This window comes from Tripterygium wilfordii, chromosome 18 (genome assembly GCF_013401445.1).
Source record: "Tripterygium wilfordii isolate XIE 37 chromosome 18, ASM1340144v1, whole genome shotgun sequence".
Classification (NCBI taxonomy): Eukaryota; Viridiplantae; Streptophyta; class Magnoliopsida; order Celastrales; family Celastraceae; genus Tripterygium; species Tripterygium wilfordii.
Window position 1 is genome coordinate 1,084,869 of NC_052249.1, and position 22,268 is coordinate 1,107,136.

At 37.3% G+C, this 22,268-nt stretch overlaps 3 protein-coding genes across 4 annotated transcripts; 1 reads left to right on the forward strand and 2 right to left on the reverse strand.

The window, feature by feature from the left end:
* Positions 1-294: 294 nt before the first annotated feature.
* LOC119984852 lies at positions 295-6,889 on the reverse strand. 2 transcript variants are annotated; one of them, XM_038828982.1, is made up of 5 exons: positions 6,483-6,889; positions 4,604-4,769; positions 3,369-3,789; positions 1,767-1,847; positions 295-1,209 (listed from the first exon to the last, which is right to left on the reverse strand). In XM_038828982.1, exons 1-5 carry the CDS (start codon positions 6,573-6,575, stop codon positions 708-710), a joined length of 1,263 nt encoding a protein of 420 aa, XP_038684910.1. In that variant the 5' UTR covers positions 6,576-6,889; the 3' UTR covers positions 295-707. The 2 variants fall into 2 exon arrangements, with proteins under 2 accessions (XP_038684910.1, XP_038684909.1); XM_038828981.1 differs by having other exon boundaries at positions 4,604-4,778; positions 6,483-6,887.
* Positions 6,890-8,832: 1,943 nt separating this feature from the next.
* LOC119983756 (protein PALE CRESS, chloroplastic) lies at positions 8,833-11,851 on the forward strand. Its single transcript, XM_038827483.1, has 7 exons — positions 8,833-9,025; positions 9,118-9,185; positions 10,093-10,287; positions 10,484-10,570; positions 10,651-10,701; positions 10,975-11,154; positions 11,337-11,851. The coding sequence occupies exons 1-7, from the start codon at positions 8,908-8,910 to the stop codon at positions 11,568-11,570; spliced, it is 933 nt and encodes a 310-aa protein (XP_038683411.1). The 5' UTR covers positions 8,833-8,907; the 3' UTR covers positions 11,571-11,851.
* A 422-nt stretch (positions 11,852-12,273) lies between these two features.
* On the reverse strand, positions 12,274-20,723 carry LOC119984626 (CSC1-like protein At4g02900). The gene is made up of 13 exons (XM_038828665.1): positions 20,580-20,723; positions 20,160-20,245; positions 19,156-19,507; positions 18,544-18,693; positions 17,895-18,030; positions 17,086-17,187; positions 16,461-16,580; positions 16,258-16,338; positions 15,091-15,431; positions 14,557-14,802; positions 14,096-14,420; positions 13,339-13,572; positions 12,274-12,822 (listed from the first exon to the last, which is right to left on the reverse strand). The coding sequence occupies exons 3-13, from the start codon at positions 19,467-19,469 to the stop codon at positions 12,586-12,588; spliced, it is 2,286 nt and encodes a 761-aa protein (XP_038684593.1). The 5' UTR covers positions 19,470-19,507; positions 20,160-20,245; positions 20,580-20,723; the 3' UTR covers positions 12,274-12,585.
* Positions 20,724-22,268: the final 1,545 nt, after the last annotated feature.

Genomic DNA, 22,268 nt, shown 5'->3' on the forward strand with positions numbered 1-22,268 from the left:
AACTAGGGCTGCTAACGCAGCTCGTTTCATGTCGACGACAAGGGATCGAAATCCATATGAGAAATTATACCGAAACTATCGAAATCCATATAAGAAAGAAATTATACCGAAACTATCCATATGAGAAATTATACCGAAACGATCGAAATCCATATAAGAAAGAAATTATACCGAAACTATTGGGCATGACCGTGTGAGAGTTCAACTTATGACCTTCATAGTCAACTTCACCACCGCAATCAGACCTTTCACAATAAACTGAAGGCAACACACATCAAAGAAGAGAAACAAGAGTAGAAGTAGAGCAAAATTAGCTTAATGTTCCAGGCAACAAAACTGTGCTATATGTACACATTTGTTCTCCAGTTCGAGTAACAAGTCTTCTATGGTTCAAAATTAAAACTATGCCCATACTCAACTACTGCAAGAAGAAGCATGTTGACAATAAGATGCTACACGAACTCATGTCTGCAGAGGCTCATACAAGCCAGAATTGCTTTGATCTTCCAGTCGCCCTTATCTGATAGGAAATCTCTTATTCAGGCATGGTTCATCGCCAATTAAGAGCAAATGCTTGCGCGCGTATTATCACCAACCAACTTCATTCTTACAGTTACCGTTCCATTCTAAGTTATTTTCCAAGCAGCTTTTTCATATTGTTTTTCAAACCATTAGCTGCCAATAAAATGTACTTCTTCCTTTGACAATCAAGCAAACCTCAGCACGGCCACCGCCAAAAGTGTTGCGGCTCTGAAGTAAATCTCATTCACACTTCTATCCACTCTAGTCATCATCTCCTCCTCCTTCAAACCCACCTTTTTTGTGTTTTTGTTGATATACACAATCGTGTCCCTTAATCTATTAACTGCCCAAGATAGCCAAACCAGCCCAAACCCAAATCCGGAACTGAGGAGTTTAGATCCAGAGAGTGGTACCCTGCCACAGGCTAATTTACACATGACAGAGAAAACAACAGCAATGCCTGTCCCAGCAATGCCAGCTGAGAACTGGTTCAGTAGCTCGGGAAGTTCAGGGCCAGATTTCTTTAGCGAGAGGATTGGTGTTTTCCCTTGCCATTTCTTACTGATCATCAAGGATAGAAGGCTCTCGCATGCATGGAAATAATTCGTTTTGTATAGATCCCTTGCTGTTCCTCCCTTCTTAGAGTTCTTCTTCCTGAGTGATGGCTTATGCTTGAGTTTCCCAGGACTGTCGGGAGAAAAGAAAAAAGGTAAATCTGAGAACAAACCATTGTCATTCTGAAAATGAAAATAAATGTGTCTATTTGCACTTAGGTTTCCTTTTTACAGCCAGACACTTGTCAGGTCAAGTGATTAACAACCAGTAAAAATGTTTAGAAACATGAAATTCCAATCCATGCATGTAGTATGTTCAAGGGCAGACCCACAAAAAGCTTCATATTGTTGAGTTCATGTACCCGTCATCAAAGCACTCAAAATTTGCCAGACATAAAGGTCAAAGGCCTCTGAAATTGTTGTATGATTGCTGTTTTAGTGACAAGCCTTACGATGATATGAAACCGATTTAGCCATTGCCGAACCCTTATTCGTGCAAATGTAATTATTAGCACGCTCCAGAATATAAAAAATACGGATGCTAGACCTCATTTATGGCATGTAAAAATTCCTAATTAAATGATTAAAGTCAAACTTCCCGCACTTTCACTGACACAGAAGCACAGGTCCAGTTTATCATGTGATCACGAACATATGGCATATTAAGAATACATTAAACAAAAGGATTACCTCTTCAAAGGTGTGGCAGTGACAGCTTCCAACTTCAAAGAAGATGTATGCTTGTTATGCTGGGCATCTATAATATTTAGCCTGTTTGATAGGAAGATAGCAGGTCAGATGTCTTTAAGAAATTAACTTAACAATACTGGCGTATAAGGAAAACACAGAAGGATATCTAAAACACACATATATACACACAGAGAAGAACACCGAATGGTCAAATTTGAGGTAATCATTCGTCATATTCAATCTCAAATTTCAACAGCAAAATACCCAGTAAAAATTGTTCAAGCAGTATTTGGAATTGTTGATTGACAACCACAGCATATCACACTTAACTTCTCTCCAAGTACTACTTTTTATAATAACTAACTGAAATGTGAGATCCCAAGTCTAGAAACCGAATATATGGAAAATTGCTCATTACTGTACATGGAAGACCACGGACTTAACGTTGTGAGGTGCCTTTTGAGGACAAAACCATGGGGCCAGATTGGCCAAAGCCGACAACTCCTTACAAGCATTGAGCCAAGCTATTCAAAAAAGGTACCAGAGCAACAACCTGTGCGGTCTATGACAAACTGTTTAGGAATTAGGACTCGTTGAAAGGTCTGGGATCAGGTCTGAAGTAGAACAGCTTTTGAAGTTGTTCTACAATCTATTATAGCTGGAAGTTAAAGCACATCATGGGTTAAAAGACCAAAACAGTTGCTGGTAATGTACCTGTCAATAGGGTTTTAGAGATTTTGGGTGTTTAGGGCTTGATCAAAAGAAAAGAATTATAACAGTAGAGTGCCTTCTAGAAATTTCTCATAGAAGAAAATCTGAAGGAGTCTAACCGCCAAAAGAAAACATTCTCACGAGAAAGTGAATCAAATCTGAAATTTTATTCTTCGTTATTACTATTACTGTGGTTCATTATATAGAGGACCAAATCCAAATTCTATGCGGAACAGTAAAAGCTTATACTTTCAATTGGAAAAGAAACAGACTACCAATCCTGATAAGAATAGGATTCCTATAATGAAAACAAAAACTCATAAATACTTTAGTAAACCCTGAAATACTAAAAGACTCTAAAAATACCCTTGACCAGATAATTACAATATTGTCGAAGCACAGAGAAATTCAAATTAGCTTTAGAAATTCTTCTGGTTGCCCCCTGCATCAGGGTTGAGCTAGGACTTCCTCGTCAGGGATTTGATTGGGAGGCATTGTGAGAATGAGACCCCAGAGTCTGGCATCAGATATTTGGGTCTCATTACAAAATATTTAAAAACATGGGCTTAACCTTGTGAGGTACTTTTGAGGGCAAAACCATGTGGTTAGATGGGCCCAAAGCGGGAGGTTCCTCACAAGCGCTGGACTGGGCTTTACATGAAATTCACAGAATTAGATAGATAGAGCTCACAAGGTCAAGGCCTAGCTTGCATAAGAATGACTGAACATCAGAACAATTTTAGGAACAAAACATAAACTAAAACCTTCAGAGAGTACTCCAAATAATCTTCCAAACACGAGTATAAACGACTATATAAATGTTTACCAAGTCCAAATAATTATTAAGCACCACACATTTTATTCAATCTACCCAGATCTAAGCATTCATACCTGCTAAACGGGGGGACAAGTGACTCCTTTCTCCACTTAGTTGTAGTATTTAATAAGTAAAACTCTGTGAGAATTGAAAGAATGTCCTCCATCTTAGTCCCACTACTAGTGATTGGAGTGATTGGAACTTGTCCATCTGACTGAACTGACATTTTTGAACTATATATATGTCCCACAACGTCCAGGAGATGCTTTGCGGTATCAACTTCCATGCTTGGGTAAACGAGGGAAGGAAAATATAGCTGCCGATGCTCATCAAATGCCAATGCTTGAAGTTCCATCAACTCAGAAAGTGCAGGAAAATCCAATTTCCCCTTCTCTACTTCACTATGCCCAGAGGTAAGGAACCGCAATATCCTTTCGTGTTTCGCGCATTGTTCAGTCACCAAAATGCTGAAGAGAATGGAGTTGACTACATTGTCTGCCATCATGATAATGAAGGAAGTACGTAGGTAAGCATTATAGACCGCAAAATAAAGCACCAATATAATGCACCAAAAGGGTCGGACAACATATATGATTCTGCCACATTATATAACCAAACAACGAGGAAACTGATTCTACATTATTAGCAAAAGGCTTGCTGTGATGCTTCATCCTTCCCTTTCACATTTTTAAATGAATGCGGGACAAAGGGCGACCCTCTTGGCCTTTGGGGCTGCTTTACCATTATTCCTACTTTTTCTCCACAGGCATCCATATTGGCATTGACTTTTTCTTTCATAACTAGCACATGCAAGAATGGCATAAACAAATACACGTAGTGAATTCCCATTGATTTTCATATAGAATCATGTACCCAAATCCAAACTTTTGGGATACGGCTCTGATGATGATGATGAACCAGCACATGCAAATATTCATGGACATTTGAATTTCTAATGCAATAGTCTGCCCCATTGGGTAGACAAATATTTGGCTCAAGAACAATTTGCAATGCCATCAGAGATACATAAATTGCTATAAACAACAATAAATTCAGTCATCTCTGCATGTCAATGTATTTCTTTTGCTACATAATTTTGGTGCAGATCTACAATTAATCCCCAAATGAAACTAGATATGTAACCTGGCACTTTTACTGATAATGTGGGACCTTCAATTAGAAAGGTATTTGTATGTCAATGCAAAAGACGTTTGCTGTACATCAATTGATAGTAAAAGAAATCGATAAATCAGAAAAAAGGAATGAGATTTCAAAACCTAGCCCGCACATGGGCTAGTGAGCTACAAACCTTGCATATCAATGAGAATGGGTCTTTTGACTGTCGAGTCAAACTTGACGATCTGACGGGACTCACAGAAGCTACTTATAGGCGTCCACGGCTCATCATAGGGCATCAAACTAACGGAAGATGGTCTTATTATTTCCTGCTTCATTCTCTGAATTGGCAAGCAAGGCTGGCAATCCCATATAAGATAAAGATTAACTAATGAGTATAAGACAGATGGGGACACATTTTGCACTATATGATCTCACACATCATTACCATGACATTAAGACAAAATACTTGGTGTAGTTGAGCACATTGCCAATCTAAGCAATTATTTCAAGAGAAGAAAAAACAGTTACCAGTAACTTGTTCTAAGATAAATATCATAAACCCTAAACCCTAAACCTTAAAATTAGAAAAAAGAAACATTCATGAAATATGAGATAAATAAAGATTCAAAGCATTCAAAGTGAACAAAGTGAACAAAAAGTCCACAGTAAAAGCTGAGAAGTTTATTCATCCATAGCCAAGCAGGCAACCAGTAGTAGAGTTGCAGGGGTGCAACCTAGAAGCATAGGTTTGATTCTTAGAAACAACCTCTCCACATATTATATGGGGTAAGGTCTCTAACATCCTGCCTAGCCCTGACCCCACCCACTACAGATGCCTTGTGCATGAGAGTTGTTTACCATAGCCAAGCACCAATGGAGTTTAGACTCTACAGGTTGTTGGATAAGCGGCACAAATCATCTTTCACTAGTCTCCAAAGGTCGAGTAAACTCTCCTTCTCAATCACCTATATTTAGTCACATTTACAGATCCCAATTGATAAGTTTTCAAGTTTACAACTTAAATGACTTGCACCTACGAAATCTTCCTAACTTGGGTTAGCTACATACATGGATCCCCATGTATATGCATAGTTGTTTAACTTGCACGAGCTTCATACTTAGTTGAGAACTACATTATCACAACACAGAGCATCTCAAAGTATCAATGAGCACAAGCATATAGTTGCTAACCAAATGTTGCATCATGATAACACCTTGATTCGAAAGCACTTCTTTTTAGTAGTCCAAATCATAGTACTGATATGAGCACTATCGTCCATAACCGATTTGGGAAGATATTAAGCGTTGGTTCCACATCTGTGCCTCTCCAGATGCACCTCCAAACAAAACCTGTAGTACAACAAGGTTTCGAACCCTACAACTCAAATATCTCATATTCACTCTCTCCCAATATACTTATATGACTAATATGAGTTTCTCCAATTCTCCACATATTTTCACAATTACCTCATATTTACATTACTTGATAGCAAGTCTTGATGTCGTCCTTTTTATTGAAACGAGGGAAAACTTGTACTTCCCGTAGGCAAACCCCAGACACTTGAAGCGGCCCCTTGATAGTGAGTCTATGCATCATTAGAGAATTTGTGTCTCGAAAAAAACCTCAAGTGTGTATCGGTGCATAAGATCACCTCAATAAGGATGTCTGTTATAAGCCCAATTTGGCCGCCGACCCTCTAACAAGCAGAATATCAACATCTATACACCAACCAAAGAACAAGGACGATGGAGAGCAACGGTAGTAGTGCTAATCTTGACTCACTATATAAAGCAATAAACTGAAACATATAAATCAGTAAAGGACTTGAATCCACCATAGCCCAGCTGGAATTACAACAGATAATATGGCCGCTGGTGATTCGAATGAACTGAAACGCATAGTAATCCCAACTAACCATAGATGGAGCTAAACAATCTCAATTAAACCACCCACCCACCCGAACGAAACCCAACCAACCCCATATCACAAACAACTGATATATCTTACAAGATATAAAATAAATAAATAAATAATCAAGCAGGTATCTACATAGACATCAAAGAATTACCTTGACGACCCTGCACATGCCTTGCTCTTGGTGGAAAACAAACCCAGGACCAGGAGGGTGCCCATGAGAGGCCATCAAACAGAGCTTCACCATAATGTTTTGGGGAAGAAACCAATTTCCTGATTACCCAATTTCTCCTCTCAGTGTCAATCTGCTCTCGTCACAACCCCATAGACTTATCCTTCTCTAAACCTCAAAATTCAAAGATTCTTCTAAAAAGAACGATGGTTTTGAGTGGCACCCAGAAACGAAAAAGACGTAATCGGTAACTAAGATCGGTGGATCTGTGGGATCCAAGCGTTCAATCGAGAATTTGTCTGCTTTCGGAACTTGTGGCGCTGATTGGCCTTGAGAATCCAAGTCGGTGGGACTCCCAAACAAACAAACAACTATTTTGTCTCTTCCCTTTGGAGTCTACTGACCATTATTGTTTAGGGAAGAATCAGCTGCAGCCATGCTTGCTTTATTATTTTATTCTTACTTTGGGTGTCTTACTAGGACCGTTGATCTATGTATAAAAATTTTGAAAAATTCCAGGTAGGCCCCACCCTGATTTGTGAGAAAAATCAGCCAAGCAAATCCTTTGAGTCCATTTGGCAGACAATTTTGTCAGTAACGTATATACTAACAGATATGTTATACAATAATGGTAGCAGATATGTTGTCGGAATGGTTGGTAGTGTTTGGTTCAAGTTTTATTGGTAACATATATGTTAGATAATATTCTGAACAAATTACATAGGGGGTATTATGCATTTTAGTTATAACAGAATAATTAAAGAATTTTTAGTTAAATAATACACTAAATAATTAAATTGTTAGCTCAATTAATTAATCATATTTATAAATTTATTAAATAAATATGATTAATTAAAAAACCAAAAATAACTTTAAAATTAAATACATCAAAACTTGTTACTTGATAAGGGCCCCTCCATACCAGTGTTTCATGGGTTCTAAAAAGTCCAAGCTCAAACCCCACCCCAACAGTTTAATAGGCCCAGCCCGTATCCATGGGTGCATGCACCCATGCATCGGCTGTAGTCCAATGGACTTCCACAATACCAATGTTTCATGAGCTCTTGTGAAAATCTATTGGACATATTAAGAAGAGTTTTTGCCCTCCTTATAACCAGCACTTAACTCTCATATCTTTCCGATGTAGGAGTTTCTATCATTACTCAACTCTTTTCTCTCTCCATACCAAATAAAACCCTTTTTTTCTTTCTGGGAACATTCTGTAATGCTTACCTTCAATACTTTTTGCAATCTAGCTTCAATCAGTCTCGTTTCTTCCATCCAATCTAGCATAAAGTGGTTTGACGATTTGGGAAGAAGATGACGATTTGGAAGAAGAAATCTACAGATGAGGAGGATGATTTTGATGGCCGAGACGGTCGATTCTAGTACTGGCCATGGCTTCCTCACTAAGGCCGGTGGTGGGGGAGACATTGATGCGGAGATGGTAGGGGATGGTGGGGAGTCGCTATGGAAGATGGTATAGGGAGGGTAGTTTTGGAAGTGCATTAATAAGATGAGGGTAGATTATGGGTATTTGGGAATAAAAGTGAAAATGGTCCCAAAATGGTCCTCTCAAGGGCAATTTCTAAATGACCATATTATTGTCTCATAACTACCTTGATATTGGAGCCAAGAAATGATCGTTTGGTTGACACATACAATATATGCTACTAACTAGCACATATGATTGCCAAAATGACTTATCAAACGGGACCTTTGTTGCATTCCAGATAATTAAGTGATGAGTTTGTGATGAACACCTTTATACCTTATGACAAGCTGTGTTAGACTCAGGATAGATTTGGCGTAACTCACAAATCTAATAATAGTATGATATTATTTTCTCTGAGTCGAAATCCTCACGGATTTGTTCCTTTAGGCCCAACGTTTTCACTTAATCCCAAAAAACCGATCAGACTATGTTAGGTTGTGGGAACTCCTTATCTATTAGTCGTTCCTTCCTTACTTAACTGATGTGAGATCTCATCATTCCACCCCTTATGCACATAGTCGCATAACTTTCATTCATAGCCTTAGCATTCTAATGGACTTATCATCTTTCTTTTTTTTCGAAAGCACTACATGTGCATAATTTTCATAATTTTGATGTCCATAATCTAGGTGGTAAGAGGAGAAGTATGGGGACCATCTAATACAAAATGGTCACCTACACTTCTTCTCGTGCCACCTAAATTATGGATATTTATGGACACATATCATTTTGGTTTTTTTTATTTCCCGGCACGGCCATGTCAAATTTTGACCCATTGTCTACCCGGCCCAACTAACCGCCCATTAAGCTTTGCTAGAGTTGCTCTTAAACTAATGGTAATTGCTCTTAAACTCAATCCACTTCTTTGAAAGTCTCTCTCCGTCGTCTGTATTTTTATCTGATGCTTAAACTATGGAGGCAAAGGTGTTCTCGCTAGCGTGCGCACCTTCACTGCCATCGCTCATATCGCCGGCTAACGTGCGAATCTCCATCTTCAAGACCAAATACCCACCAACTCCCCGTTGCTCCTGTTAGTCACACTCATTGATGGGGTTTTAGTACTTTGTTCGTGAGTTAATAAATTTCACTTCTTTCTTGTTGGTTTTTTTTTTTTTCGGGCAGTTCTGAGAAGATGCACCAGCGAAAAAGAGGCGATATTGGAGGGCATGCCAAAGGAGTATTACGATGATGTATGTGACTGTTTTTCTTCGTATTATAGTGGGATTTTCTTTTGCCTTCATATTCGGTTTTTACAGGAAGATCAAAGTTCAATTCCTGTAAATAGCATTTGTGGGACTAAGTGATTCGTACATCTTAACTGTCCTCGACACCGGCTACTGCGGAACTAAGCTGAAAACTGACAATACCTCACAAAGTGGTGTTGGTTTAGGATATTCATGTTCAGTGAGAGCTTTCATGAGTATCCGAATTTATTTCAGATTCGTCCATTTTTAATCTTCTCATTGGATTAGTAGTGGTGGGTATTTTTTAGTTTAGAGAAGTTAGTCACTTCTTCTGCTCTCAGTTGAAAGAACTAAATATGATTCAACTGGTTTCTGTTCTAAGTTTGATGTCAAATCTTTAATTGGCTTGAATTGGGTCATTGGGTAATGGCACTTGTGTTGCCATATAGATTTAGAAATATCAATCTAATAGCACTGGCTAGTGATGTGTTTTGGTCACAGCTTGATTAAGTGAAACGTTAGGCTCAGTTTTTCGTATGCTAGCAAGTGGTTTTCGAGTTGTAAGAATAAACTCCACGAACAATAACCTGGTTTAGGAATGTTTGATATCATCTTCCGTTGATTCATATGCAGTTTCTTGCATTTATTGAATAATGAGTTCTTAATAATTCTGTTTTCATTGTTTACTTATGATATGGTGTTGAGCCCAATATACGGAAAGTTCCCTATGTCAGTCATAACCACCTGGCCTGGTGTTAATGGATTAAACATATGTTACTGTTTGTAGCCTATATGGAAGAAACTCTTTGCTTGTTGAACTGAAACCTGAGATATTGTCTTGTCTCTTGCTGAATTTATTACCGTACCTCTGCAATCTCTATTTTAAAGCTTTCATTGTTGTTATAATGGCTAGGAATGGCAAGCCCAGCAACGAGAGAAGACAAAGGAACTTAATCAAAGACGTCACAAGGAAGACGAGGAAGAAGAACGAAAGGTTGAAGAGTATCGTGAAATTGGTCTGCGGTTGAAGGATTATCCAGAAGAAGATCTCAGGAAAGCAAGAAAATTGGTTTCGAGCTTAATCAGAGCAGTTGATGAAGTGGAAGAGGTATCATGATCACACTAGCAAAAGGCGTCATGCAATGATTCTAATTTTTTATGCATTTTATGTGCCTTTTGATCACATTAACATTATGAATTGAAATCTGATATCCTTCAATCTGTTTTGCACATTTTCCTCCTGTTATGTTTTGTCAGCATTGTCAAATAAGATCATGGTTTACGGCTAGTTTCATTTAATGCAGAAAATTGTGGAAGCTGCTGAGAAAGGGGAACTCACCGAGCTTGTTCTAATGGTCATATGGAATCGCCTTGATCTTGCTCGGCACGATGTGAGTGGGTTTATTTAGCTTGCTCTAAAGTTTTCTTGATTAATCTCTCTCTCTCATGAAATGGCTTCTTACTTCTCCAGGATGAAAAAGATGCTATTAGATGTCTTGATCTATTATACAGAAGAGTCGAGGTATGCTGTTTTCTCCTTGTTTTCAAATCAGCCAGTCATTGTAATCTCTAATGGAAGTGCATGCATGGTACTCCCCTTAATTTCCCAAGCACTTGCACAAAATATTCACTTACTGGAAAGTAATCAAAATTAGTGTCTCAAACCTTAATAACTGCATTTGGTACTTGATTTAAATTTTCTTACATGTATTCTGTTCCTTAACTTTCGTTCTTTGTTAATTTATATCTGTTCTTTATGTATGCCTCCGAGAATTAATTTTCGTGCACATACTAGACCGAGATTGTAAAACGGGAGGCAAGTCCTGCCATGAGACTGCTCAATGATCTATTGAATATGCATGATGGGTTTGATAATGAAGCATGGCTGAAGGAATGCAGAAAACAAATGGTTGCTAGCTTCCCACGAGAAGATCCATTTAGCATTCTCGTACCCGCAGGGTTTGACATTGATAAGGTAAGCTGCATCCAGTAGAATAATTTTGCGCAAGTGCAAGTTATGTGTGGGCCTAATTTCTGTTCTAAATCATATCGCTAGAAATGCATGAAACTAAATTAGGATATTAGCTATTTCGTTATATTGAAAAAAATTCCTATACAAGAAATTACTCTTGCTTTTGCCCTCAAACTGTTTTTCAGCATCAAGGTCCGGTGCGACCTCTTACCGAAGCTGATGACATTCTTCTGAGGGTAGATTTTGTCAGAGAAGTTGACGCATTGCTGCAGGATGTCCGATCGGAACAAAGTGAAGCTCAAAATGCCCTGGGGCTGGATCCTGAAACCATCGCTCATAAATTAAAGCAACAGGAGAAGCAACGGACGATACGGCTAGTAGAAGCTCTCCTAGATTTGGCCATTGATTTGAAATGGTAGGGAACGTAAGAGGGCAAAGGAATAGGAAGATCAGGGTCAATTTTGATTCAGTTTGTCATTACCCACAGAAAAGCTTCAGTCCTTTTTCATGGGTCAATTTTATTCAACTACTTCATGTTCCTGTATTTGGTTCCAGGCTTTGCGCCACCCTCATGTTGTTACAGGCTTACCTGAATCATGTTCCTGTATTTGGTTCGAGGCTTTGAGCCACCCTCATGTTGTTACAGGCTTACTTGAATCCTGAAGTAGATAGCTCAGTACAAGAGCTGACTTTATTTTTTTTTGGTGATGATAGAACCCATTGAAGCACAGCCTATCGTACTCCACCTCAATGGTAAATCCATGGGTCACATGCAATACTCGTAAACAGCCTATCGGACTCCACTTCAATGTAAATCCATGGGATACATGCAATACTCGCAAATCACATGGGCTATGGTCTTGTAGAAATAACATCAAATTGCGTCAAAATGGGTGTTAGAACCTACGATATTCCACGCACATGCACTAATAGGTTCAAACAACTAACCAACTGAATTTTTTTTTGTTTCAAGACCTGAATTAATAATCTTCAAACTCTAGATCAATGCTTTGGGCTTTACTATCCTGGAAGGATGTATTGCATTAAGACAATCAACAGAAAATCTTCCATGAAAGCTGTAAATCCTTTATACCTCTTGGATGGCTTGAAAGAAGCTTTGATTATTCCTGTCCATTTCAGAGACTGAAAAACACATACATGAGCCTGGCCTATGCTCTACCTTGATCGATCCAGAAATCTTTATGCAGTCTACGTTGCATTAACCAGGACTGAATTTATCATTCCCATGAACACAGAAAAACAGATTTCTGATAACTTTAATATCAGAAAAAGAAAGACATCTAGATCAAGTAGAATTTTTGGTTCAAGCAAAATTCTTTTGACACCATGGCTCCTCGAGTTTATGTGGATTCTGATGTGTTTCCTCCATGAAAAAAATCATAAATGAAAAGAAGAACTAACCACTAAAGCTAGCTAAATATTGGTCTGAAAACCAGCTTCAGAACTGACATCAGAACCATATCTACTACTACCCTTATTAGAAGTCCTCTTTGTTGGCACGAGGGGGCTGTTCTCTTCCTCATCAATGACCCGCGGTCTGTCCAGTTCACCACCCTTGAAGACTGGGTGTATGTATGCATCCTGAAGATAAAGTCTTAAGTTTAGGTTTGGTTCTGTAGCCCGTTCAAGAGTGTCCTTTACCATTGCATCCTGTCATTGATCACAAAATAAAGATTAGTATGGCTTATGCGCGCACCCGCACACACACAAACAATCCAAGGGAATTAAAAAGAAACAGAAACGAAATATTGTTCAATCAGATTTGTCAGCAGAGCATATGCAAAGTATAAGACATCTCCTACGGTGCCATTGTTTTGCAGCAAAGGACGGCCAATCTAGTAAGTAAGATCTAATAGTAATACACTCTTATATTATCTCTTGTTTAGATTATGAGTATATGAAAAAGGCTTTGTTTTGCCTTAATCTAAAATCAAAATTGTTTGCATGATGGTATTTAAATACAACAGCTAGCTTATAGTGACAATCTCAGATAGGATAATAAGCTTGTCAACAAGCAAGGGATGTTTCAGTTTTTACGCACTCTTCTTTCTCACTATCATGAAGGAAAAAAAGTGATAATTTTAGAGATAACCGTCAGTCAATAAAACATTGACACAGTTTCAGCAACATAACAATTCTCAACCCAAAAGATAATTTGACACTGACCTGTAATGGAAATTTTACAAATGCAGATTCGAAACGTCCCTTACAGAATCTATGGAACCAAATTGTAAGAATAGGTAAAGCCACGAGAAATGGTGTTGAATCTTCGGCCTTTTTTGTGCTCAACAATCCCAACAAAAGAAGTTGAGATATTACTAAACCAATTATTAAGCGTCGATGCACATCTGGCCAGAATGAAGCTCCACTCTCATATTTTTGGTCATAGACGTTAATGATCTGACAAAAAGGGTGCAAAATAAGAACATAAGAAGTTATATAAATAATAAAAATAATTGAAACAGTGTGAAGTTATGATGCTGCTGGAAATTATTGGGAACTAAAATAGAGAGTGCGGACTGAAAGTAAGTGGTAATGGCAGCTATATTGCAATGTACTGAACTTATGGTCCTCAATGTTTAACACTTGAATATGATATCAAGAACGATCTCCTCCTATTCCATTGTACTACTCGTCTGGATATATTTTGCAAGTTGAACTTCAATCAACTATGAAAGTTTGACACTACTGGTTAATAACAATAAACAAATGGTCCAATGAGGGATAGGCCTCAGATACAAAGAAAAGTATATTGCTGCACACTGAAATCATATATGCTAGGGACAAATGCTACAAAGAACAGAAATAATTTGTCGTGTAAATTAGGAATGTAAATCCTGCATTTAAGCTAAGTTTCCTATTAAATCTTTCATAACTGTTAGAATATTGAAAGCATGGTAGCAACTTCCGTAAGCGATTATACCTGATGACGAAATACCAAATAGGCAAAAGCAAAGAAGACAATGATGAAAGGAAGAAGTATGGGCGTCACAACAGCGTACACAAATCCCAACAAGAAGTAAAATTGAATCCGAGGTTCAGATGTAGCAAAGCCCAAGGAACCAGGATCCATCGCGTCATCTCTATCTTGGTCAGTCTTAACAAGAAATGTGTTCTTCAGGTGGAACATTACTAATGGTACCAGTCTAAGGATCTCTGCGGCGATTCCAGCCCAGCCATCAACCATTATATAAGTGATGAAGAAAGTGGCTTTCATTGGGATAGACTCACCAACGATTCTTGGAATCCTGGAAGAGCAGCACAAAGTGTCATGTTCGATTGTATCAATGTCAGTTAATGTAAGAACAACTTAGACCCATGAGAAACAAAGATGCGCAAGCCAGTGACTCATCTTTTAATAAACAACTAATTAGACCAACATACTCTGTTGGGGGCTTATTAAGAAAACTTTTAAGCTGTTGTAAGGCTGTTCCAGTGATAATGCTTCCAAGGAACACATTGACAAGTATAAACAAGTGATATTTTCCAGCAGATCGCCTCTCCAAAGATGAAAGTGACGTAAATCCTTCTACTGTGGACATTGTCATCAGAATTGTTGGTAGTAAAATAAGGAATATCTTCAGCGCAATCCCTGGAAGAAAGCCCTGTATCAAAGACTTCATGAACTTGCTGCAAAAGAAATTAACAATTGCTGAAATGTTATCACCTCAAAAATGAAAACGGCAAAATAAGAATACCCGTTGTTAATGGGTCCTAGGTGTCACTGTGTCAGTCAGAACCAAAGTTTAATTTTCTAAGGCTATCATTTAAAACGAGGCATCTAACTCTAAGTTAGATTGTCTGGGTTAACAATTGTTCAAAAAGCACTCCAAATTATAAAATTGCCAGGAAGGTGGGACTATTAATGAGGAAGTTAAAAAAAACTTGGAAAGCTTTAAGTATAAAACAAGAACTCACGTTTCTATAATAGGTTTCAAGAAAGGTAAAACTTTCTCAATCCCCTCAATGTTCGCAAGAGATTGAACGAATGCAATAGGAATCATGAAGCAGAAAGTCAGGAAAAATAGACCAATGGCCATGAGCAATCTTCGAATGGTGAGTTCGACATATGGTATTGAAAGATTATTCCAATAAATATCACGTGGCTCTGGAGCCCATTCAGTCAGCCAAATAGTAGGATTACTTGATTGCTGAGTCTGGGCACAGAGAGCTGCTCCCCATCTGGATTTAAATGAAACAAATGCTGCTGGAACTATTGCCTTAGGATCACTTAAAACCCTTACTCTTTCAGCCTCTTCCTGCAAAAAAAGTGTCATCTGTATACATCAGGGCAAGAGAAGAAAACAATACTCTTGGGATTGTTTGATCGCATGGTTGCCTTTACTTTCTTTTTCTTCACCTACTTTAACAAGAGAACTAGTACTGGTTTCACAAACTGAATAGCTGTTAGGCCATCAGATTTTTGAAAACAGCAACCAAATGTCATAATTGGGTCACGAGAAATTATGTGAACTGAAACAGGAAATGAGGAAGGGACGTACCAATCAAAACAACAACCACCACCAGCAGCACTACTACTACAACTTAGTACCGAAAAACATAAACAAGGAAACAGAATATACACTAGAGAGAAGCATTCTCCATGCAACTCCATCAAAAAGAAGAATGTTAAATATGAGAAGCTCTTTGACCACCCAGTTCAGTCAATAATGTTCAATCATATTTTCAGTCTCTAAAAGCCAAGAAATATTAAACAAAATCATAGCTTCTTGTTTTTCAGGAAAGAAAAGTAACATCAGAACCTCATTCGTAGTATGATTCTCCTTTTCCTTTTCACTATAAAGAAGAAATGGAAGTCAGCCTAGATAATTAGTATGAATGAGTTTATCAACAAAGTGATCACTGATCGTACTTTTAAGGTAAAAAAAAAGTTGAGCGTTCACAAAAAAACTATTTGGCATAATTTCTATCATCTGTGCTGCTGAAATTGTCACAAATAGCTATAACATGCCATTGCCAGCAAATATGTCACTTGTGCCTTCTACTCATACATTTCCTAGCCAAAGATTGAACAGAAATATAATTATAATTAACGAAATCTTGGAAAGAAATATCAGAGCTTACTTCTTTGCTCAGTTTTTCAATCTCTGAAGTATAGTAATCAACTGCATCAACTCTAGTTCCCCAAAGACCACAAAATCCTGTCTGTATAAGATAAAAAAAAATGAGGTACAGACAAGTTACCTAATAATAATGTAGACAGTCTCAAAAAAGAATATCAAAGCAGAAATACTGGAAACTGAAAGCTGATCATGATAAGAAAATACCTTTGTAGTTGACTTGGTTGAAGGATTTCTCTCATTTTTATTATGGTAGTAGGTTAACCAATTCTGCAAACTCTTCTTCTTTGCAACCAACTTTGCAAGGTTATTTGCATTGCATACAACCTAATATTGTATGCAAATGTTATAAGCTGTAAACACTAAATGTAGGTAATACCATAACATTAAAAGATAATCCCAAATTGTGGTCACTAATAAGTTCAAAAACTTCTAAGCCATAAATGTTCATGCTTATACGGTTATACCTCAAGAATGATTCTCTCTCTCTATCTATCTATCTGTCTTGATTGAGATTTTCCTGCTCTATATGCTACTTAACTTGAGTTTGTCACAACTTCTTTTACCTGCTTCTACTTATTTACTAAACAAAGAAAATTCAAAAAAAAAAAATACAAATTAGCAAAAGCTGCTATGAGCAAAGCAGCGCCAAACATCTCCTTGTTAGAACAGCAAAGTTTCGGATAGCTTGCCTTAGATGGAATGTAAAGGCGGCAGCAAGCCATTATCATTATTACCTTAATTCCTAATATCATGATGTCAAATTCACATGGGGCATTACAGGAAGGCAAGTGCCATCCACATTTTGTATGCCAGAAAATAAAAAGCGTACCTGATGCATGAGATAATGATCAGGATGATTCACACAGAAGAAATGTTCAACGTGCTCACTGACTGATTCATCGGGATCTGGAGGAACGTTCCTCACAAGGACCTGCCAAAGGCATCGAGGTCAATAGAAAGAACAAACTAAATCAAAATCTGACAAAGCAAATCCTGACTAGAGTAAAAAATCTGTCATAAAAATCGAATTTATGCATATTTACACCACAGAACATAGAAAGGTAAAAAATAATACTATGGTTGAGTTCAGTGTCCCTAATTTTCACCTGTTTACGCTAATTTCTAAATAACAGGAGCAGATAAGCAATACAAAACATGTTACTCCTAAAAAATTAAAGCCAAATATGTCATCAAAACTGGTGAGGTGGTCCCCAAATGACAGTCAATCTAATTTTTTTCTTGTTTCCAACAGTGAATTTACACAACTTGATCTGAAAGTTACCACGAGTAAATCCCATTATCTCCTGACAAGTCTTATGTTCCAATTTCCACCCCAAACTGATGTTTGCACCACCCCACCACACATAAATAATTCGATCCATTACCAACCGGTTATGTCTAGAATCTAGATCTGGTCCTTGAATTGAAAATCGTCCTCTTCAAAAATTTTCTTATTCTTTCAATAAGATGTAAAAAATAATTTTCCAGCCGGAGAACAGCCTAACAATGACACTAACAATAATAATAAGATTGAGTATCCGGCACAATGTCAAAATTTTCGATAAGTTCAGCAAGTAATAGATGCCTTCAAACTAAACTGCACAGACAATAACATAACAAAATGTCTGACAAACCCACCGTAAATTGATCTGGTCGACGATTTGCTGATGCTAAAAATTGCAACCGCATTGTGGCAATTGTTTTGTACTCCTTGTACAGAGCATACCATGTCCAACCTGTGAAGACATAAGCCATTACCACATGTGCCCAAAACCTGGAAAGCCATAGCATAAGATTCTCTTTGTCAAATAAAATCAGCATAAGTTTGCAAGTTGAAAACTCAAAGTCAAAGCATAAGATCCTGGATATTCATTGAACAGATAAAACTGAATGCTAGAAACTCTTGTATGACTTGTATATATTACTCCAAAAAGTCAACCCTCCTAGACCTGGCTCCATAATTCTACATGTAAAGACAGGTGCCTTTTCATTGTCAGTCTCGTACAACCAAATGAAGCAGATCCAACAGTTTACACCTACGACTTAACAAAAGAAAATTTCAGGATTTCTGATTTTGCATAAGTTTGCATTCCAATGATGGTAACAAAATGCAACCTAAAGTTAATTTGAAAACCACATTCTCCTTTTAACAATACTATTGAGTCCGGAGACATCTCCCTACAGGAAAACATGGATGACAAAGTCACACTTTCTACAAAATAACAATCAGATTATATTCTAAAAAATTAAAGATCTAACAAGGCATGGCAGTTTATTAATATTTCACCTTTTTGATCCGGATGGAATGTTTGAGATTGACAGCTTGTCAATATCACTGAACACCAAATCCTTGACATGCTCTAATGTGTCTCCAGTCCAATTGACTGGCACCAGAATGGAAAAGGCGAGTAAAGTTATCGGGACAAAAATTTTCAACCTGTACAGAAATGTCACCATATTAGATATTAATCTAGAAAATAGTGCATATTAGATGTTAATATGCTTATACCATTATATGTACCATTTGACTCATTTCCAGGTAAAATGCAATTAGAAATAATCCTTCACAAATCACTTAGTCATTGTTACAATGGAATCCTTGCCATGGTAGAATAGAAACATGGGAGTACTTTTTTGTTACCTTATAAGCAGTGATACAATAAAATAAAATAAATAGTCAAAGAGGAGGTCAAGGGGAGGAGAGAACTCTTGTACGCAATTACGCATTAAGCTTATAAGAAGGAACTCTAAGAAAAGGAATAAGAGATAAATACATAATGAAAAATATACTGAAGAACATGGACAAAATTCTGGATTGACACAGCATCCCATGAAGATAACCAAAAAGTTCAAAAATTCTAAAAGAAAAGAGAAGATACAGGATAAGAGGAAGACTTACCCCAGAAGGTAAATCCGTATATAAACAGCAGAATCAAGTCCTGCATGATCACTAAGCTCTGGCTCTGGCATTCTTAAAGCTGCTGGCATCCAATTCAGAAATTTAATGTATGTTCGGGCATCCAAATTGACAAATTTGCTCACAAGTGCTCCAGAGTGGGTTGGACTGCCTCTTATTCCCTTCAAGTACCATTTTGGAAAGTAAACTCTATCATTTATTGGTTGAAGCCGCAATATTGCAAATGCCACGAGGAATGCAATTGCAGACAAAAGATTGATAGTTGCGGAAAGACCAATATCTTGAAGGCCAGCCATCCGTTTCCTTGAACTTGAAGAATAATAGGAGTCTTATCCTAAAATAAATGTAGGAAGAAAAGTTAGAAGTCAAGTGTATTAATGTGAAGAAGCAAGCTGAATATATATGCTACCCTTTCTTCTGATTAAACCAATTTCCTTTTGAGCGTACTCAAAATTTTATCAGATACCAAGTTTAGCTTGATTGCATAATCATGATATGAATTGAAGTTTAAAATCTTCTCATGTTGAGAGAACATTCCAAATTTCTGATATCAAGTATCGGAATCTTATAACAACAATGCTTACGAATTTCTGCTTATTACTCAGCAGCAAGGCAAAAATAGCACGCTTCTTGTCCACACAAGTCACTTAGAACCACACATCATGTTATCCATCTATAAATCAACAACAAAGGGTATGATGCAAGGAGCAACAGCTTAACAACATATACTCATATATGAATTTGTATGAGTTCAGGTACATGAGCATATATGTGTCCTTGTGTATATACAATTAAGTTCCCAAAAGAACAGTCAGGGATGGAGAATAATAACGCATATGCTTCTGATATGCAACACAAAAGACTGTACGTGTATTGGAAGTAAATCGGGTCCATATCGACCTTATGATATGCAACAAGTTAAGATATTATATTCTAAGGCGCCATATTTTTAAGAATAGAATGGAGAAAGAGCAATGGAGATGTACCTAAAGCCGCACTGCTCCGTAAATCAAAACCTAAATTCAGAACGCAGAATTCGATCAAAACAATCTTACGGCAATCATACGGGTACCTGAAAAATCATAGTCTGAGATGATTCTCGAGCATCATTTGGATTTCGTTCTATAGATTTCAATTAAAAATACCACAGAAAGATTAAAATCCATCAAATAAAATGTCATAAAAAAAATAAAACCAATTATCAGTTTCCCTCTGTTTGTCTCCCGATAAAAACTCGAGAAAAAAAGATAAAGAAAACCGATAATATCAAAATCCAGCGCTCCTGCGGTTAAGTTTCTGAAACATGAAACCTTATCAACAGACCCCCTATATTCGCATTGTTCTCGATTTTCCCGGTAACCAAACAGAACACAGAGAGAGAGAGAGAGTGAGAACGGAAAGCGTACCTGACAATGTGGCTTTTCAGCAAAAACCAGAATGAAAAATCAAACAAACAAATGAATCGTGAAATATTGATTTTTGTTTCCCTTTGAATGTGTGCTGCTGATCGATGTTTTTGGGAATGAGAGATGGCAAACAGTAGCGTGATATGGCGGCAAGAAACGCAGAGCTGGCTTTTGCGCCGTTGCAGCAAATCACATGTATAGGAAACATTTGAATCTCGCACTGACGAAAATGCCCTTTTATTTCTGTTCTCTTGCGATGACTGCCACGTGTAAAAGAGAGTGGCTGAGATCTTCCCATGTAAGCAATCGAAATTAAAGGGAAAAGAATCACCATTAACAGGGAAAAATAAGTTACCAAATAAATGCAGTTTGTGGTAGCAGCAGATTTATGGATCTCATTCCTTTTTGTCTCAACTACCCAAATATTGGACGTACATAATTTCATATTCATACGGATCACGATTTCACATGAATCATGTGGAGTATGTGGGACCCACAATTTAACGTGGATCATGTGTGCATCTCAACATTTAGAATAATAATTGAGACAAAAAAATACTGGGATACTTCTTATTATTTTTTGTAATAAGAAACAAGTTGTGCTTTGCTAACTAAGGACAGGTGGTATGATTGACAATCGATTGAGTTAAGTCATATGTGTATACAGTGTTCAATTACAACTACAAGCATATTTCTCAAAGTTGTCCTCTGCTGTCTAAAGTCTGTACTTCATAGTTAGCCCATTAAATAAACCAAGTATTTTTTGCATTTAAATTCTTTTAATGGAAATTTCTAGTATGGCTAATGTAATATTTTATCATTTATTCTTAATAATGCGCAATAAAAGTTGTTGATACCCAATCCTGGCTTTGTTTGTTGGAATAGATGAAATAAATCAAAGGAATTAAATTGTTTAACATTTGATGATAATACTAAATCACCATGAACTTAGGGTTGTGATTTATTTTTAACTCCCTTCTGTTTTATGACTTGACAAACTATCTTTATGAAGAATATTGAGAATCCCAAAGTGATGCACAAAATAGACATCCCACAATACACACACAAAAAATTTCTAATAGCACAATTTCATGTATAGGGGCCATTTAAAATTTTGTTTCCTTTGTATTTGTTCTTAGTTAAAACCAAGTTCTATTGTATAACCATTTGTTTAAGCTTGTCGTTTGGACATTCGATATGGACATAAATTCGGACTGTCAAGTCCATGAGCACATAAGTTTTCCACAGTAAATTTGATCAAAACCCAATGCGTGATTATAATGATATTGCTTCAAATGAAATCGAATTCATTAGAAGTCTCAACCTTACAATAACACAATTCCGGCCCGCTTTACATCCCTAGATATGATGTCGAGAAACTAGAGTTGGACTTTTTAACAATCAAAGAATATGTCAATGAATGATTAACAAACAAATTATGGGTTCTTAACTCCAATACATGGACAAGATCTGGAATCAAACGTGGATTTTTCAAGAATTCCTACAAGAACATTGATATCTTTTAGCTTCTCATCCTGATTTCCATTACAACTTCTCAAGTATTTTATGGGGCTCTCTAAGAACTTGCAAGCGATCTCCTGGCTCATGGTCTCCGCTAAAACGACACCGTCCTTCTCAAACTCAGTTCCTCTTACTCTACCCATGAATTTCTGCATCTCCAACTCCTTA

Coding starts and splice junctions, on each gene's coding strand:
- LOC119984852 (XM_038828981.1), bottom strand. CDS start 6,575: ATGGTGAAGCTCTGTTTGATGGCCTCTCATGGGCACCCTCCTGGTCCT. Junction 4,779..6,482: donor GCATGTGCAGGGTCGTCAAG/GTAATTCTTTGA, acceptor TATCTTATATGG/GATTGCCAGCCTTGCTTGCC. Junction 1,210..1,766: donor ACTGCCACACCTTTGAAGAG/GTAATCCTTTTG, acceptor TTCTCCCGACAG/TCCTGGGAAACTCAAGCATA.
- LOC119983756 (XM_038827483.1), top strand. CDS start 8,908: ATGGAGGCAAAGGTGTTCTCGCTAGCGTGCGCACCTTCACTGCCATCG. Junction 10,571..10,650: donor TTGATCTTGCTCGGCACGAT/GTGAGTGGGTTT, acceptor TTACTTCTCCAG/GATGAAAAAGATGCTATTAG. Junction 11,155..11,336: donor CAGGGTTTGACATTGATAAG/GTAAGCTGCATC, acceptor ACTGTTTTTCAG/CATCAAGGTCCGGTGCGACC.
- LOC119984626 (XM_038828665.1), bottom strand. CDS start 19,469: ATGGCTGGCCTTCAAGATATTGGTCTTTCCGCAACTATCAATCTTTTG. Junction 18,694..19,155: donor ATACGGATTTACCTTCTGGG/GTAAGTCTTCCT, acceptor ATTTCTGTACAG/GTTGAAAATTTTTGTCCCGA. Junction 18,031..18,543: donor ATTCCATCCGGATCAAAAAG/GTGAAATATTAA, acceptor ATGGCTTTCCAG/GTTTTGGGCACATGTGGTAA.